The following is a 20,102-nucleotide window of genomic DNA, read 5'->3' as shown; positions in this document are numbered from 1 at the left end:
ACGAAGAGAAAGGTAAAGCACCTAAAGCCACTCACTATGTTGTGGCACACTATAATATTGGACTAAATGAAGACTTATTTAATGCTTCACTTGCTTCTTGGAAAAATGATTGGTTTCTTGATTCAAGAGAAACTTGCCACATGACTTTTAGAAGAGATTTTTTTGAAGAGCTTACTGAGAATGTTGATGGAGAAGTATACTTTGCACAAAAATCAAAACTCAAGCCATCAAGGCTTGGCACAATCAGGCTTAAATTGCCTCATCTTCCAAACTTACTTTTGCATCATGTTTTATATCTCCCACAGCTAAGGAGAAACTTGTCGTACTTAGTCCACATCCGCTAACAAGGACACTCCATTCACATGTTTGATGGAAAGGTTGAGGTGATAAAATCATCAGACCACTTTCTTGTCATGATGGGGATAGAAGAAGAAAGGCTTCTCAACCTGCAAGGTACCTCTGCTCTTGCACAAAATTTCTCATAAAATTATCATTATGATGAAGGTACATTTCCATCAAGTTTATTATGGAATGCTATATTTGGACATTTGAACTATGACAATCTCTCCTTGTTGAAGAAAAATGGTGTTATTGATTTTCTTACAATTCCCAGGAAACTTAAGCAATGTGAAGGTTGCATTCTAGGAAAACATAGAAAATAGTTTTTTCATGATTCATATTCTAGAGCACATAGAAAACTTGAACTCATTCATTCAGATTTATGTGGTCCAATGCCTATTCCTACTACAAATGAAAATAAATATATCATGAAATTTATTGGTGAATACACAAGAATGTCTTCGGTTTATTTATTGAAGAACAAATCTGATTATTTTTAAAAAATTCAATAACTTTCATACATGGATTGAAAATGATGCACAATCTCATATTGGCTCTATTCGCAATGATAATGGAAACCAATACACTTCAAATGATTTGAAAACTATCTTCACCAACATGGGATCAAACATCAAACAAATGTGCCTTATAATCCCCAACAGAACGGAGTATCTGAAAGAATGAATAGGACAATCTTAAATATGGTGTGCTCCATGTTGTTTTTCAAAAATGTAAAATTGATGTTCTGGGATGATGTAGTTCTATGTGGTGTATATGTAAAGAATAGATGTCCATCTAATGCTATTAGAAAAAGACTCCTTTGAAATGTGGTATGGACACATTCCTTTGATAAATCATCTCAGGGTCTTTGGTTCCACATGTTGTGCCTTGATACCAAAGGTACATAGAAACAAACTTGGTGTAAGAAGTTGTAATTGTATCTTCCTCGGGTATTCAAACACCTCCAAAGAATACCGTCTCTATGATGAAGTCAATAAAATGTTTGTTGTATCTAGAGATGTAATCTTTCTTGAATCATCCAAAGCTAACAATGTTGTTGAGCGGGAACTTAATCGCTTGGATATATTCACAAATGAATAAACATTTCAAGAATATGATAATCAGATTGCACATCTTGAAGGGGGGATTCCTATACTACATCCACCTATGGAATATTCTTCTGAAGCACTCTTTCTCCCGCATGAAACTCCAACAATGGATGATATTTTGAGTGATGTGATTGATAGAATTGGGAGACTCAATCTAGATTCAATCCCAACTCAATCAACTGATCAATATGGACCATCTCAAAAAGGTCCGCCAAAGTAGCTGACAAAGACACTTGAAAGTGTTCATCCTCATGAGTTTGAGAGACAGGAACTAGAAATTCAACCCGACAAAATGGAGGTGATGTAGATGACTCTAACTCACCTATTGATATGGATGTTTCTTATGATTGTGAATTGAATTTGTCTACATTTTTTGAACCATCTTCCTCCAAAGAAGATGCTTCTCATGATGAATGGAAATAAGCGATGCAAAAGGAATATGATGCCTTGATAGAGAATGGCACTTGGAAGTTGGTTGATCCTCCATTGGGAACCATACCAATTGGTTGCAAGTGGGTCTACAAGAACAAGTATAATGTTGATGGCTCACTTGATAGGCACAAAGCCAGGCTAGTGGAAAATTGTTTTGCACAGAAGGAAGGGGTTGATTATGAGGAGACCTTTCCCCCCAGAGCAAAATGGGCTACCATCCGAACACTCTTTGCCATAGCAGCTTAGAACGATTGGAAAGTCCATCAAATGGATGTAAACAATTCTTTCTTGAATGGAGATCTAAAAGAGAATGTTTTTATGTCCCAACCTGAAGTATTTAATGTGAAAGGACATGGAAATAAAGTATCCAAACTTGTTAAGTCCTTGTACGTCCTCAAACAAGCACCACAAGCCTAGTATGAAAAATTAACTGAGCATCTTCTGAAACTGAATTTCGAACATTATGATCTTGATGATGCAACTTTGTTTGTCAAGAAAGTTGGAAAAACAGTTCTATATCTTGTGGTATATGTAGATGATCTTTTGATTACGTGGAACAATAAGAGCTACACTACATCCATAAAGAAGGAATTGAGGAAAGGTTTTGAAATGACTCATTTCGGCTATGTTCATTACTATCTTGGTATTGAAGTAACTCAACATCTGAAGTCCATATTCCTTTCTCAAAATAAGTACAATGGAGATCTATTGAATAGTTTTGGCATCGCTGAATTCAATCCTCCGACTACTCAAATGGAACGAAACTTAAAGCTCACATCCATTGAAAGAGAAGAATTTGAGGATGCAACATAGTATAGATAGCTTGTACAAAGTCTCAACTACCTGACTATTACTAAACCAAACATTTAGTTTGCTATTGGAATCCTCTCCAGGTTTATGCAAAAGCCTTCTGAGGGACATTGGTCTCCTGCAAAAAATGTTCTAAAGTACTTGAAGGGAACTCAAGACTTTGGACTCAAGTATAAACAGGTGGGCAACTTCATCTTGATTGGATACTCTGATTCAGACTTCGACGGAGACAAAGAAACTAGGGTATCTACTTCGGGTTATGCTATGAGTCTTGGATCGGGAGTTGTCTCCTAGAGATCACACAAATAATGAGTTCCAACCTATTCCACAATAGAGGTAGAATGTGTGGCAGTAGCTTAGGCAACAAAAGAAATTGTGTGGCTCAGGAAAATTCTCAAAGATTTGCAGGTAAAACAAGTACATTCAATTCCACCCATGATTAACAATACCTCGGTAATAAAGTTGGCCAAGGACCAAAAGTTCCATGATCGAATGAAGCACATCAATACATAATATCATCTGATTCGACATCATGTTGAGGCTAAAAAAATCCATCTTCGGCATTGTTCCACTAATGAGGAGATTACAGAAATCTTCACAAAAGTGCTTGGAAGAGAAAACCTTGAAAGATTCAGGACAATGCTTGGACTCACCAACATCCCTTCATATTAAGGGGGGGAATACTGACACCTAATCATAGGGATTGAGTGAACAACTGTAAATAGTGTCAATAAATAATAGATCAAATGGAGAGTCATTCAGAGATGAAAGTCAAGAGTCGCTCCCTCATGTATATAATAATGAACAGCCTAAATGAATAATAATGATCTCATTTACCTCCTAGCCTGACATATTTAAAAATATTTACAAAACCACATTGGTTTTGTTCCTTCTACTATGTAATGAGAGCTTCCTTTTGTTGCACTTCAAGCTCTTCTTCTGCTTTTGTCTCCGTTTTCTATTTATGGGCTTCCTTATTTTCCTCTTCCTCTATTTTTGTCGCTCTCGGTGTTCTAATAAAAAATTTAACATATCTCGTGCACTCTAGGTGTTCTAATAAAATTATTGCAGTAAAAACACCAAACACAAAACATATATGAGAATGCAGCCTCTTGGGTAAAAATACCAAACACAAAGCATATATGAGAATGAAACCTCTTATCTATGTAAATAACTGAAAACAAAATTACATGCCAATACAAGATCTATTAAATTTATTGCATGTGGCATGTATGACTGCACATCAAAAGAGAAATTAAAGATACTACAACACAATTGTGGACCCTTGATGAATCCATGAGATAAAATAATACCAACAGGAACAACCACAAGGTTTTCATCCATGGGATCAAACTCAAAGTGACCACCTCCAATTCTCAATAAAAACACAAGATAGATAAACCCCAATGAATCAAATTCTTAGCTTCTATCCCCTTTTATAGGCTTGTTGGACTCTCTAAAGACCCTATTTTATTATTTTTTCAAAAGCAAATACCATGGGTTGATACCATGAGAAAATATGAGAGTATATACTATTAGGTCTCTATATTACTAGTGTAACCCCTTATTGTTATTAGTACAACCCACTTATTATATTATTGTGCCCATGTAGTACCCATATTGTTATTATTGTGCCCCATAGAAGCCCACTACTATTATTATTGTGCCCTTACATTATTATTGTTATGTTGGCTTTGATCATATTATGACCCGTTAGACTCCTATATATAGAAAGGAAGTCTTTTCAATTGTATCATTTAAGAATTGTTCATTTGTGTAATGTAAAGGAGGTTTCCCCATCAAAGAGGCTTATTTCTAAGGCATTGATCTATCTTTTCTATCTTTCTCTGAGCTGGTTTCATAACATTTGGTATCAGAGCTTTCGGTTCTAGGGTTTGGCTACTCCAAACAAGTCATTGTGGAATTTTTCGCTATAACATTTTTCTGTCACGTTTTAGAAGCTTAAAAAAGAACCATTTGAGAAGACATCTCGCTGAAACTCGGGACCAAATTTCAGAGCTTGTCTCGCTATAGTTTCTGAGATATGATCTGAGGAGGTTAGTGTTTATGCAAGCTCCATAATTTCAACTAAAACAGGCCATCGTGGGATTTTTGCGATAACCATTTCGCTACGAAGTTTCAGATTCTAAACTAGAAACTCATTTGAGAAGAAATCGGTCTGAACCTCGGCTATGAATTTCATATCTTGTCTCGCTATAGTTTCAGAGATATAGTCTGAGGAAATTAGGGTTTTTGCAAACCCCTGAGTTACATTCCAAATAGGTCAACTTGGGAAAATCATCATAACTCATGTTCTGAGCATCAGATTGAAATTTCGTAAGAATTTTTAGAAAGATACCTTCCTATAGTTTTTTGTATATCAGTTTCAGGTACTAATGTCGAAACAATGAGATGTGGCACATCGTATAAGTTTGCTCTACTGAAGTAGTCTATAATCAGGTCACCATGGGAGATTTGGCATAACTCTTTCTTGGATAATCAAATACTGATTAGACTTGCGGGGTTACAAAGAGGACTCAAAGAGCTACCACAGGAAGAAATTTTAGAACTTGGAGATCTGAAATTACAGAGTTATAGTCGTTTCAGGATCGAGCTCCTAAAATCAAGAAAAATTGAGATGAGGAAGTTTGATGGCAAGGATCCGGTAAATTGGATACTACAGATGGAGAAATATTTTGATCTACATGGTGTACCACTGTTATAAAAGGTATGTATTGCATTCTCATATTTAGAACAAGATCAATTTTTATGGTATAAAGGGATTTTTTCTCGTAAACCACTTGTTACGTAGTCAATTTTCATGAAGGAAATTATAGCACATTATGAGGATAGAAAGAGAAACACCTTCTTTAGAGCAACACCACAACAATTGGAAGAAAAAAGAGAAAAAAGGCTTTGTTACAAAGTGGAAAGAAAAATTATGGCAACAAGGAAGTCTACCCCTCACAACTATAGAGATGGAAGTGTTGTTTGTCCTAGCCTTCCACAACCTACAAGGGTTACACCACAACAATTGGAAGAAAAAAGAGAAAAGGGCTTTGTTACAATTGTGATAAAAAATACATTAAAGGTCATAAGTGTGCTAAGAAGAAATTATTTTACATTTATTGTGGAGATGAGGAAGAAAAGGATCAAGAAACTTCAAAAGAAGAGTATATACACCAGGAACCAACCCTAGAGAAAGAAGAAATGAATCTGACCACATATTGTAAAGCATTGGAAATAATTACTACTCCTCAAAATCTTAATATAGAAGAACATATCAAGAAGTGAAAGATCACATCGAGAAAGAAGAAATGAATCCAACCATATCTTGTAATGCATTGGCCGGAATTACCACTCCTCAAACTATCAATATAGAAGGACATGTCAAGAAGAAAAATGTTCAAGAAGTGAAAGATCACATCGAGCATCAAGAAATGAATCTGACCATATCTTGTAATGCATTGGAGGAAATTACCACTCCTCAAACTCTCAATATAGAAGGACATATCAAGAAGAAAAAGACTTAAGCAGTGAAAGATCACATCGAGCATTAACAACATTTTCTCCAACTTTTAAAGGATAACACCACTTTGGTGCAAAATCGAGTGAAACAACAGGCAAATCAACATTGTAGTGAAAGAAGTTTTGATCTAGGTTATTGGGTATTTTTACGACTACATCTCAAGAAAGCTATTTATGAGAAGCAAATGTTGGCAATACTACATGCACTTAAGAAACGACTACCTTACTTAACAGGAAGACACTTCAAGGTAAAAATGGATCATGACATTCTTAAATATTCTTTAGAACAAAGATAATATTCAGGAGAATAGAAAAAATGGGTCACAAATATGTTGGCTTATGACTTTGAAATCATCTACAAAAAAGGCAAGCAAAATGTTGTTGCATATGCACTCTCAAGAAATGATGACGATGTGGAAGGATTGTTTTGTGTTATTTCTAGTATCCAAGCAGATTGGATAAACGAAGCAAGGGATGAATCGAAGAAGGATGAAGAAGTGTGGCCACTCATTCAAAAGTTACAGAAGATCCCAGTTCAAAAAATATTGCCAGAACTTGACAAGGAATGAAAAATAAATTTGAGCCTGGAGCAGTCATAGAAACAACAACCCGACAGCTACAAAACTGATCAATTTCAGAGTATCTCATCAAGTGGAAGAACTTGCCCGCTGAAGATTCCACATGGGAGGACAAAAAATTTAGACAAAAGCATCAATAACTGCTCAAGTAATGAGGACAACACTTTTTGAAGGAGAGGGGCATGTTAGGTCCCTATACTACTAGTGTAACCCCTTATTGCTATTAGTACAACCCCCTTATTATATTTTTGTGCCCATGTAGTCCCCATACTGTTATTATTGTGCCCCATAGAATCCCACTACTGTTATTATTGTGCCCCTTACATTATTATTATTATGTCAGCTCTAATTGTATTATGACCCCTTAGACTCCTATATATAAAAAGGAGGTCTTATCATTTGTATCATCCAAGAATTGTTCATTTGTCTAATATAAAGGAGGTTTCCCCCTCAAAGAGATTGAATTCTAAGCCATTTATCTTTATTTTCTATCTTTTTGTGAGCTGGTTTCATAACAAATACCATGGACAAATTCTGTCTTTTTAAAGAGATAAAAAATATATATATATTACACCCTGTAAAAATGATTAAACTAAAAAAAACTTTTTGAAATTCTCTCATCCACTAATATAAAATTTTTATAATACATCTAACTTCAATCATTAAAAAGATTATATGACACCGATTGGCATTTTCGGAGAGGGAAATTGTTACACACTCGCATTCTGCTGGCAACAGCCAAAAGAGTAGAGGAGTTGATTTTCCATGGGGAGCGCGGCGACCGAGCGATGGTGTGCTGGTAATGATATCCAACCAGAGACCGCGTTATTGGACTGTCAACCTATAAACTAAGCACATGTGCGTAGCATATCGATCCTTTGCATGTCGTTTTTAGCCTTTTTCCAAACCTCGTCTCCTTATGCCAGTTTTCCCATGAGGAGCCTCTTGTTTTTTCACTCTACTCAACCGATAACACCTGTCAGAATAGAGCTCTGAATGTCTTAGGCTTAGTTCCGTTCCCTTTTTTCTGACTGGCATTCTGACTGAAGCTTTTCCATCACAAGCGGAAATCCTCCTTTCTCCTCCCTGCGTACTCATTATGTAGTGGTGAGCTTGTTTTTTTTCCCCGCCTTATATTGGAATTTTTGCTGGCATTCTTATGCTTCTGGCTTCGGTTTCTCTTTGGCCGTGGTGTTTCTCTTCATTTACCGTTTGCACATCGCCCTCGGCTCGCCTGCAGCTCCAGGTTAGTTTTTTCTGGCCTACTTATTATGCGTTTTTGGTCATAAGGTTTTTTTGTCTAAAGGAAAATCTCAGCTTTTGAAAATTGGTTATGTGAATACTGTTTCGAAGTTGAATCTTAGTTTTAATCCTAAAAAAGGCTGGTTCATTTTAGAAGTTACGCTTTCTTTTCATTCTCTGGTATACATTTGGAATTCACATGTTCGGAAAATCAATTTCACGCTGGTCATGGAAATCGGTTTTAAAGTTTCAAAATTATTGTGTCATTACCAAGCCATGCTCAGACTTCCGCTTTAAGTTAGGACCCTGGTGGTGTGTCTGCGAGATTTTTTGTTGTTGCATAGTATGTCCTGAAGAAGCATCATGAAGAACTTCGTTCTGGTAAGGCATGAGTTTTCGCTGAATCCGGACTAAAGTTTTGATCCAAGATTGGAAAGATCTATGAACTATAGCTCAGTTTTCGGCTCTCTGTTCACACCATTCTAATCTCCCTGGTCTTTCCAGGCCGGATCTTTCCCTGAGATGCCAGATTTTGGTATGTGGTACAAGTTTTAATTCCCATCCCTTTTCCAGGTCGTTTCTCGGGCAGAGTCCTTTAGATCCATATCTTATGCTTTTCAGGATATTTAATCCTACTTGGGACGAGAGCTGAATTCCTGAATAAAGAAAGCCGTCATTTTTCTAAAACCTTCCTTTCCTGTCATTGCCCAGCTCATGATATCGTCATCCTTCTTTAAATAGGTGGACAGCTGGCCTCCTAATTTGAAATTTCTCCTTTTGAAAAAGGTGCCTTTTGTTCCCGAGGCTTCCTCTTGTTAGTACTTCGGTCAGTCGAGCTTTGTTTGATCCTTCTTTCTCCGGGTATTTTATTCAGAGATCATCTGTCCTATCAGTTTGCAGTGTCTGACATATATCCTTTTTGGATTTCTTCCAGTACTCATGAGATAAGGTTTAGGTGAGCTCTTTATGAATGGATTTCCAGTCCGACACATCTGCCATGGAGGCCATGATACAAGCGGCCATTCAGGTGGAATCCCTCCACGATAGCGCCAAGCTGTCTAATGAATGGCAGTCCACCCTGGATGACATGCTGATCCAGCCCTCGGGCCCACAAGTTGACATGGATGGTAACGATCGAGTAAGGTTGCCCCAAAGAAAAGGTCAAACCGAGGTAGAACTAAAAGGAAGGGCATATGATGAAGGCTATTCACGAAAAAATCTAAAGCCTGTAAAAACTATTCCCCCTCCTGCAGCCATTAAAATTGATAGCGATCACCTGGCAGACCGCATAGGAAGCCTCCAGGATAATGCTCTGGTAGGCCGGTGGCACTTCCCGGAGATGGATGACCAAAAAATGAGAAGATGGCTCGAGCTGCAATGGAAACCATTAATAGGATATGTTCCTATTGTGGCCAGATTATTAAAGGAGTGGTACTGCTTTCATTTTCTTAGTTCTGGTGACCTGGAAACCATTCTGAAGCAACAATGGGTTTATGGAAGAAGTTTTCCGGCATTGCACAGATGGTATTTGGGTTATAACCCATTAAAGAATACCCCTACCAACAACTTGATTTGGGTTAAACTACTTGGACTGCCCCTGGAGTTATGGTCAAAGGAAACCTTAGCAGAGATAGGAAACACCATAGGGAGATGTGTTTATGTTGATCTGTGGTGCTTAGGAGAGAAAGATAAAAGAGTGGCTTGGATTCTGATAGATAAAGCCTACAGAGGAGGATTTCCGGACCACATTGATATCTTCTGGAGGGAGTTAAAAATTAGACAGAGGCTGGATTTCTGGGGAGTCCCCTTTAGATGCTCAGCTTGCCACCGCACAGGTCATCTAATCAAGAATTGCACATGGCGCCCTATAAGAGGCCGAAAGCATCATGGCACCCCACATTTCGCAGCAAAGTCTTATAGGATAAAATCTCCTTCCACGGGATCAGAAAAGTTAGCATTTTCAAATATTCAGTCCCCTTCGGGGTCGGATGATCAGCTTAGGGCGTGTAGTGAAGACCATCAGCAAACTCCACTGTCGCTCAAAATTCCAAACCCTTTGTATATTATATCACCTTCTATGCCCCCTCTGGAGACAACCTCTGATCATGAAGTTCCTAATCCTCCAATGCCCCCTCTGGAGCCAACCTCTGATCATGAAGTCCCTAATCCTCCCCCGGTCCCTCAACCTTTAATAAATATCAGCAAGGAGGTCCACATTATTCAATCCTCATCTCCGTCCCCAATTATGAAAAAATCTGGAAAAGAGCCTCTGATTACTCCCACCCCTGTTAATTCTCCTATATCCTCGCCTACAAACTCGATCGGTTGTGATTTGGACTACCTATTAAGCAAGAAATCACTGGAGCTTAGGCCTCTCACCATTCATAAGCCTGGAAATCAAAAATCTCCTCAAATAAGCCCTAATTCTGCAAATAACATTACGATGAGGAGAAAAAACAACAGGGGCAGTAGACACTTCAGGGGGAGGGGTGATGGAGCAGGCAGAGGAATCAGTAATCTATCTCTTATAGATATTCCTATCATTGATATGACAGAAGAAAGGCCTCTTAGAGCAAGCATGGCCGGAATGCCTTCTAAATGAATTTTATCATATCCATGAACATTAGAGGTCTGGGGGCAGACCAAAAATTTTTGGACTTAAAGAATCTTTTCCTTTCAGCAAGCCCCAAAATCATTTTAATTCAAGAGACCATGCATGCCTCTTCTGTAGCAATTTCTTATTTTAGGAAGATGTTCCCCTCTTGGCACATTTCCGCTTTGGAAGCTAATGGCCTTTCTGGCGGGTTAGCGGTGTTATGGGATCCTGACTGGATCAAAGCAAAAACATATAGTTGTCTGGCGGGCATTCTCATCTCGGCACAAATGAGGGGGCATAAATGTCCAATAAACATTTTGAATATATATGCTCCCTACAAGAACAGATTGCATTTCTGGGAGAAACTTTTCGCTTCAGAAATTCTTGACGTTGAATTTTTATTGATTGCAGGAGACCTTAATATCACCTTAAATATGGATGAAATCTGGGGCATCAATAAGAAAAAGGATCCCCTTGCTGACAGAATAAAAAATGAGCTTCTAAGCAGGAACTTTGTTGATATTCTCCCTCCCAAATTGCATCCGACGTGGGAAAATGGAAGAGCCGAGAAAGCTTATATAGCCAAGAGACTAGATAGATTTATTCTTCATGCTAGCCTAATTGATAAGATAGGCATGCCATTCTCATCGATTGAGAATGTCTTCATATCTGATCATAGACCGATTATGTTAGGCTGGAGGGAAAAGGGGTTTAGAAGAGGTTACTCTTTCAAATTCAACAGATCATGTCTGGAAGATCCAGAGTTTAATGATATCATAATAAAATCCTGGAGTGCGATGTCGTCTCCCGAATCTTTTCCACTTTTAATGACTTTCAGGGACAAAATGGAATCCATTCGAAAGGTGGTAAAAGAGTGGCAGTTCAAGAAAAGGCAATCAAACAGGAATGATCTCCGGGAAATTCAAAAGGAATTAGATAGTGCCTCGGAAGCCATGGCTACTCATACACTATCCTTTAAAACGAGATGCCGGATAAAGGAGCTACAAAAGAAAAAACTGAAAATTTTAGAACAGGAGGAATCTTTCTGGAGATTGAAGAGTAGGGCGATATGGCTTAAGGAAGGGGACAATAATACAAATTTTTTTCATAAATTCGCCAACTCCAGACGTGAAAAGAATTCTATTTGGAAAATAAGTGATGGAAGAGGTGGTTTCCTATATTCCCAACAGGACATTTCTAACGAGGCAGTGAAATTCTTTGAAAATCAGTACAAAAGATCTGAGGACTGCAAGATTCAGGATATTTTGTGGGGCATTGAAGTGTTTCCTTAGATGTTCGATGAAGAGCTAAATGATCAAATTTTCCAGCCAGTATCTGAGGAGGAGCTGTTAGGAACAATAAAATCTTTTAAAAGGGACAAGTGCCCGGGACCAGATGGCTGGACGATAGAATTCTTCATTCACTTCTTCGATCTTATCAAATCTGATCTGTTAAGGATGGTGGAAGGATCCAAGATGTCAGGCAGTATCAATTAAAAAATCTCTTCCACTAATATAGCACTCATTCCTAAAAAGGGAGATGCAGAATCTTTCAAGGACTTTAGACCGATTTCACTTTGTAACATCTCTTTCAAAATTATATCAAAGATCATTGCTGAAAGAATCAAAGGAACTTTTCAAAATTCCTAACAAAGGATCAACACGTCTTTTTAAAGGGAAGAAATATTTTGGACGCAGTTGCAAACACACAAGAAGGTCTGTTTGCCATACACTCTAAAAAAAGTGATGTTGTCATCCTCAAGATCGACCTTCGCAAGGCATATGATTGCCTTGATTGGGGCTTCACCAGGTGCTTACTCGCAAAGATTGGTTTAAGAGCCAGCATGATTAACTGGATCATGGCTTGTGTTGAGAAGGTGAACTATGCGATCATCATTAACGGGATTCCATCTCCTTTTTTCCTTGCAGCCAGAGGTCTTCGCCAAGGCTGTCCCCTATCGCCGCTTTTGTTCATCTTGGCTATGAATTCGCTTAGCCTCCATATAAACAAGGCCGTCAAGGAAAACAAGTGCCGTCCTCTGAAAATCTGCAGAAATAATTCAATCTCACACAATTTATTTGTGGATGATATTATTATGTTCAGAATGATATGCAGATTCACCTGGTTATGCTTTTATGAAATCTTTAAAAATTTTCAAAAGGCTACAGGATTGCAAATAAACAATGCAAAGTCAATAATCTACCACAATGATATCAACCAGGAAGAAGTTGAATGGTTATTTGACCTTTTTGGAATTGGGGCGCAATCCATCAGTCTTGGAATTAAATATTTGGGTTTTCAGATAAAAGCAAATGGATATTCAAAGACAGATTGGCAATGGATTCCAGATCGATACTACAAGAAGATTTCAGTTTGGGAATATAGATGCCTTTCTCTGGCAGGAAGAGTGACCTTGCTGCAATCAGTGTTAAATCAACTCGTAGTTTACTGGGCACATTTATATTTTCTTCCTGCAAGCATAATTCAAAAAATGAATAAGCTAACTGCGAATTTTTTTTGGGGTGGTCAAGTGGAAAAAAGGAAATATCATCTCTCAAAATTATCCAGTATCTCTTTGCCGAAGAGTATGGGAGGATGGGGTTTGCTCGATCTGTGCAATTTTGGGAAGGCACTCTTATGCAAGTCTTTGTGGAGAGTGATTCGTGGAGAACGTCCATGGAGTCTCACAATTCAGAAGAAATACTTGGGCAGAAAGGATTTATCATTCTGGTTCAGGGAGGGAAGGATAGGCACCTCTTATGGGTCTTCAATTTGGTTAAGCCTTCATAAGATAGAAAGTTATTTCTTGAAGAACTTAATTTGGTGATTCCAAACTGGAAATAAGATCCTTATTGGAATAGACCAGTTCATGGGTGGTGCTGAGGAGATCAATGTGCTTGAATCTTTATTAATTTTTTTTCATAGGAAGGGTCTTTTCTTTTGGAACAATTTAATTGCTAGCTAGTAGGGATCTATTCCACTTTGGAAAGAAGCAGGAATCTTGGAATGCTGGTTGATATCGCTCTTCAATGGGAACACATTAAGACGTGCCTAAGGAATTGCGGTATTTTCCGCTCATTGGAGTTTGATTGTCTCATTTGGAAAAATTCGAAAGAGATGAATATTGTCCGTGTAAAAGATTTATATCAGAATCTAATTGGTCTAAAAGAGTCCCCTCACAATCCGTCTTTCCCTCATATTTTCTAGAACGCTGGATGCCCTTCCAAAATGATTTTCTTCTCTTGGCTGACTTTCCATAACAATAATTTATCTTGGGAAAACTTAAGGAAGAGGGGATGGCAAGGTCCCGGTTTATGTCCTAATTGCAGGTCAGAGGAGGAAAACAACTGTCACTTATTTTTAATCTGTAAAAGATCTCAGCAATTATGGCAACCTTTGGAGAGTTGTTATGGAATCCAACGTAAGTCACACGCTTCAATTATTGAAGCATTTCTTTGGTGCAGTGAGAAAAAGGAGTCGTGGAGAACATTATTCATTATCACTCTATGGAGCATTTGGAAGTGGAAAAACAACTCTATTTTCAATGACAGCAAATCTCCTTTCTTGGATATCTTTTTCAATATTGTTTCTCTCTTTGAAGCTCTCCCACAAAAGACTCTTATGAAAAAAAAGGAGGCCTGTAAAGAACTTTCAAATGAACACTAAATTTTTCCAAGGGCATACTTCGATGGAGTTGAACTGAAAGGTTCCTGTGGCTGTGGAGTTCACATTTTACCAAATGAAAATAACCAGTTTTTCATCCACTGGAATGGGGGGAGAGGCTCCAACAGCAAAGCGGAGGCGATGGCCCTCGCTGGCCTTCTAAATTTTTGCCTCTTTCTAAACATTCAGGATGTCTCAGTGTTTGGAGATTCAAAAGTAATGGTGGATTATGTCTCAAGCAAAAATAATGTTTTCATGCCACACCTCGTAGGATGGATGGACAAGATTAGTTTTTTTTGGGGAAATTTGGATGGATGCTCAATTCATCATATCAGCAGGGCTCAAAATCAGTAGGAAAACTTGTTGTCAAAGGAAGGTCTTCTTTTGACTCTAGGTTCTGGCTTTTTCAGGTATATCCTGAAGGGAAAATTTTCACTATCCAAGAATTTTCTCTTCCTGATTTCTAATTTTATGAAAGTAGTCTCAGAGGTATACACGGGTTTTCTCCTTCGCCTTATGTTTGTTTTAAAAAAATGTTGCTTCTTGTTTCTCTTCCGTGGAACTTTTTCTCCTATGGCAACTTTATGATCTAAGAAAACCTTGTAGCTGGTTCTATCAGTTTTCCTGGTAGAGCCTTGCCATTTTTTTGGGATATGTTCCATGCTTTTTTCTTAAAATGATCCAGCTATATGGGTCATATTCAGATTTTCAAGCGAATGTACAAATATGCCTCTTTAGATATCTTATATAATACAATCATGATTTTTCGTCTTGAGAAAAATTGTTACGTACTCGTGACATTTTCACCATTATTGTTTCTTAAATATAAAATAGAATCTCTTAATTAACAGCTCATATCCAATTTTTCCCTACACAGGCATGCCCTTTATGTAATCCAATCTGAATATTAGTTCATATTACATGTTCCTACTTCAAGTGATTTTATAGCTTTTAATATTATAGGGGTCTGCTTTAAGTGATTGTATAGACATTAACAAATAATTTGTAGATATAAAAGTTTATGATAAAGCTACCTAAAATCTTTTCACGATGTCTATAACTCATTCTCTCACTGTATGCAAATCGTATAATAGTCTCATTAATATAAAAATCATGCCATTCCGGTATCTTGCCAATTTGTTATGGTTAATCTTGCCATAGAATTTTAATAACTGTAAAATTTTTAATTCCGTAATGGAATTTGAGGTTTTATTTTTATTTTTTTTATTTTAAGAAATTTTACATAAATTTATATGATAATTGTATGTTAAAATTATATAGTATTATAATCTAAATGTTTTAATGAGGAAAATGAATTCATTTATAAATTTCAAACATATTTTTCTTTAAATTACACTTTGGAAAAAAAGTAAATGTGATTTTACTCAAAGTTATACTGGTATGAAAAACCAAAACACATACTAGTTAAATCAACCCAAAATGAATATCTTTTATAATCCACAAAAAAAAATCATTGAACACATCAATCAACTAAATGTAAACCTGGATATGAAATTTTTGTTCTCCAGTTAAAACATTAACTATGACACCCCCTGATCCAAATCCCTTACTAGTTACATGGCCTGCTTTTCATGACGAATACAAAAAGAAACCCATAGCAACAGCTATGGTTAACCTGATGTGGCATGAATCTGTGGTTCTTCCCCACCAATTATACTTATCTCTACAATCTTCTTCAATCATAAAGTTTTTTGAATAAATTGTCACATGTCGATAATTCTCTGATGCATCGATTCGCTTTCTTCACATATTTACTTTAACTGACTCACCATCCACTGCTTTATTATTGTTTAAAATAGATCTCCGATGGCCCATAAACCGAAAGATATCGAATATGATATCCGCGATTGCCCATAACCGATATGTTCTTGCAATGTAGAACTCAGAAACTTTCTTCATTTATTCTGGACACGGCTATTACTATTGCCATTATTTTACATCAACAGTGTGGATTGCCGGGTCATATTAGCTTGGGTTTTGTTAATTTATAAACATGATTGCAGCTAGTATGAATTATGAAACCTCAGGTGTCCTCAAAGTTAGTGCAAAGATGAGGACATAAGAAGCTCCAGTGATCACTGTGCATTGACAATTTGTAGACAGAGAGCAAATTGAAGAAGAGGGTTTTTATTTGATTATAAATGGGGGAGCTAATTGAGAAAGAAAAACCTTATGTAGTGATGATATGTTTGCAGTTTGGATATGCTGGCATGAATGTTATCTCTAAAGTTTCTCTTAACAGAGGGATGAACCGCTTTGTGTAGCTAGTAGTGTATAGGCATGCTAGGGCTACGGTTGTCCTTCCTCCTTTTTCCTTCTTCATTGAAAGGTAAATATATTCTATTCATGCATGTCCTTGTAACTTCACCTAACAACCTCTGCATTGAATTCCTATCTAGATAATTAGGTCATGAGTTAACAACATACATTTAATTGTAGGAAAGTGCAACCCAAACTCACTTTTTCCATATTCTGGCAAATTTTTGTATTGGGTTTTTTGGGGTATGTACTATTTCATAATTTCACACCTTTTTCTTCTTTGGAAAGTATCATCCCTTCCATTGTATTTTAGTTTGATTCAATTAAAATGTTTGGCAAATATTTTAATACAGATATAGGACATTCTTAATGCATTTTTGCGGGCCTGTAATCGACCAGAATTTCTACTACCTGGGTTTGAAATTAACCTCTCCAACATATGCGTGTGCACTGAGTAATGTTCTTCCGGTTATGACTTTCGTGATGTCTCTTCTATTCAGCTAATTAAATCACAATGTTCCATTCAAGTCGCATAATCAAGGGGGTACCTGTTGCAAATAATTACTTTATTTTATGGGCTTGATGGAAAATCTTTATTGTTGTAGGATGGAGAAAGTGAATATCAAAAACCTACGCAGTCAAGCAAAGATGTTGGGAACAATTGTGTGCGTCGGGGGAGCAATGTTGATGATGTTGTACAAAGGTCCTATTGTTCCCATGCTTTGGTCTCCACGTCATCAATCACCCAAGACATCTTTGAGTGGAATGTCAGTAGCTTCTGGCATTGATAATAAAGATTGGATAACGGGTTCCCTTCTGATAATTTCGGCCACTCTTGCCTGGTCAGCCTTGTTCATCCTGCAGGTGATCATTTATTATTTTACATGTTTGTATCTCAAAATATATATTTATGATCAATCATCTTCAAATTACAGCATTAATTAACTATTTTGAATGTGCAGGCTGCAGTACTGAAGAAATATTCTGCTCAACTATCCTTTGCCACCTTAATATGTCTTGTGGGAACATTACATGCAATAGTTCTCAGCTAGTTGTCATATGTGATTCCTCCCAATGGGCTTTAGGATGGGACATCAACCTGGTCACTGCAACCTACTCTGTAAGTTTTCCTGTTTTCCTTCAACAAGAGAGAATCCTTTGATGCTTTTATTCAGGATTGATTTCTAAAAAATGAGATCAGGCTATGAAGGTAAATTAGAGAGTACATCAATTTATGTTTTTTGGGTGCAGAGAGTGATGATGTCAGCAATTGCATATTACGTACAAGGGTTAAAAGGGCCTGTTTTTTCCACAACATTGTCTAAATGTGTTAGAAACCCTGCACAGATGAATCTAGCTAGTAAAGGTTGAACACACAACTTTGCAGAGAAAAAGCACTAAAAAGAAAATCAAAAGAACAAAAAGAATTGTTGATTTAGAAAATAGGTTACAATGCTCATGATATAGCATTATTGGGTGAAGATCCCAAGGGAATATGCCATAGTGGTGATCAATGAGAGGACTCGACACCTACAACAAGTTCTGCAGAGAACTAGCCAATTGCGGAGTGATAGGAAAGGAGTAGAAAATCATGGAGTAAATCATGCAGAAAGGATCTTGCATGTAGTCCCATGCATGTATGGATAGTCAAAGGTGCAAATCTGGTGAAGGTTCCAATGTTGAAGCCTTGCATGTTAGTGAATGATCTAACTAAGTGTCTGGATGTGCCAGTAATGAAGGTCCTACGTGTGTAGTACCTCCAACACCCCCCTCAACACCACTATGGGAACAATAGAAAATGGGCCCTGGAAACTAAGGCCAAAAGTCACCCAAAATACAATTCAACTTGTACTAAAATTGAGGAAAGAGAGAAAACCTTGTGGGAAAAAACCCCCTCAAAATACAATGTAATCAAAAGAAAAGAGGAATAAAAGACAGTTGTTAAGCAACTATGTCCTTCACTCCAAGATGATCGTGTAGAGAGTGAAACTTCTACTCAGTGAATGTCTTGGTGAAGATGTCTGCAGTCTGTGTTGCTAAAGGACAAAACTGGAAATCAATGACCCGATCATGTACTAAGTCTCTGATGTAGTGCATATGGATCTCTATGTGCTTCGTCCGCTGCCACTGCACTGGATCCATGCAAAATTTGACAGTGCTCTAGTTGTCACACCAGATGACAGTGGAGCGGTGGAACTGGACGCCCAACTCAGTGAGGAAGTGTTGTAGCCACAGAGCCTGAATGGTGATATTGACTACTCCTTTGTACTTAGCCTCAGCTAAAGAGAGAGAAATAGCAACCTGCTTCTTGCTCAACCAATAGATAGGGCCAGACCCTAGACTGAGTGTTTGCCCGCCCAATCAGAATTTATGAAGCCAAGGAGATTCAATGCAGTGTCTGTTGCATAGTGAATCCCGTAGGTGATGGTACCCTGCACATATCGGAAGATGTTGGTGGGCCCCAGTATTGCAGCAATAATGTTGCAACTCCTGGAACTCCCTTCTTTAATTTTATCAACCCGGTAGTTCGTAACAAACTTGGAAGCAACGGTGCTATATGTGTTGAAGTTGTAATTTCATCTGTGCGTCATCAAAACCACCGGTATCTTCCCCGCACCACCATTCGCAAAATATTGTTTCCGTAAGGAGGGCTCCGACACAATCAGCACGAGACACGCGTCTAGTGTACAACCATGAAACCGCTCATTCCCCGGCCATTAAAAGTTGTTTGAGTTGTGTGAGGTTGGTGTGCGAATTGCGTCCGATCAGGTCAACGCATATGGATTCACTCCAATCTGTCATAACGTTAATCTTACTTTTACCGCTGGCTTTTAATTAATGCATTTAACGCTTAGTCATAGTTTTAGGTAGAAACTTTTAATTTTATTATTTTTCAAACTTACGGAGGTATGGGTAAGAAAAGCACGTAAGTTTTTTTTATTTGGTTGCATATGTATCATATATGAAATATGTTTTTGTTTTGGTGTTGACTATTGTAATATGTGAGCCCGGGGCAGCAAAAGAGAACAGAGAGGAGTGCACAGCAGTGCATAAGTTATGAATTGAACAGCGTGTGAAGCAAGGAGGAGATGAACGCACAGCAATGCAAAATATAAAAACCTGAGTTTTGTTGGTTGCTCAAAAAAAAGGGAAGAACAAATGAAGATTTGTATGGTGTGAGCAAAGAATTTTTTTTGTGAATGTAATGAAAAATTTTACTGCATATGTAAAATTATTTTTACAGCAGTATATGTAAAATGATTTTTATAGCAGTAAAATGTGAATGAAGATTTTACACATCAGTGTAAAAATCATTTTGTAAAAGAGAGACAGAGTATTTTGTTTTAGTGAAAGTTTTTTTTTTGGTAAATCCCTCTGAGTGAAAGAGGAAGAAAATTGTATCAGGCCTTTTATGAATTAATACAAGTTTATTATGGGTGTGAAAAATCTCTGTTCTCAGAAATTTTATTAGCTTCCTTGTGTTAAAGATCCTGTGGAGAGAGAAACAGAGCATTGCCTCTGTGT

General features: G+C 37.5%; 1 protein-coding gene and 1 pseudogene across 1 annotated transcript; both read left to right on the top strand.

Annotated features, from left to right (window-relative positions):
• Window positions 1–10,750: 10,750 nt before the first annotated feature.
• Window positions 10,751–11,926, top strand: LOC149239356 (uncharacterized). Its single transcript, XM_089369842.1, has one exon. The coding sequence runs from the start codon at window positions 10,751–10,753 to the stop codon at window positions 11,924–11,926; it is 1,176 nt and encodes a 391-aa protein (XP_089225968.1).
• Window positions 11,927–16,459: 4,533 nt separating this feature from the next.
• On the top strand, window positions 16,460–17,948 carry LOC149239355 (WAT1-related protein At5g07050-like; annotated as a pseudogene).
• Window positions 17,949–20,102: the final 2,154 nt, after the last annotated feature.

The sequence above is a fragment of the Pinus tabuliformis genome, chromosome 8 (genome assembly GCF_031772625.1).
Source record: "Pinus tabuliformis cultivar Carrire ecotype Pingquan chromosome 8, CPIR1, whole genome shotgun sequence".
Lineage (NCBI taxonomy): Eukaryota > Viridiplantae > Streptophyta > Pinopsida > Pinales > Pinaceae > Pinus > Pinus tabuliformis.
The sequence above is the reverse complement of the archived record's forward strand: the minus strand, read 5'-3'. Positions and strand labels throughout refer to the sequence as shown.

Bases quoted from the DNA above. Each gene is read 5' to 3' on its own strand.
- LOC149239356 (XM_089369842.1), top strand. From the start codon at position 10,751: ATGCATGCCTCTTCTGTAGCAATTTCTTATTTTAGGAAGATGTTCCCC.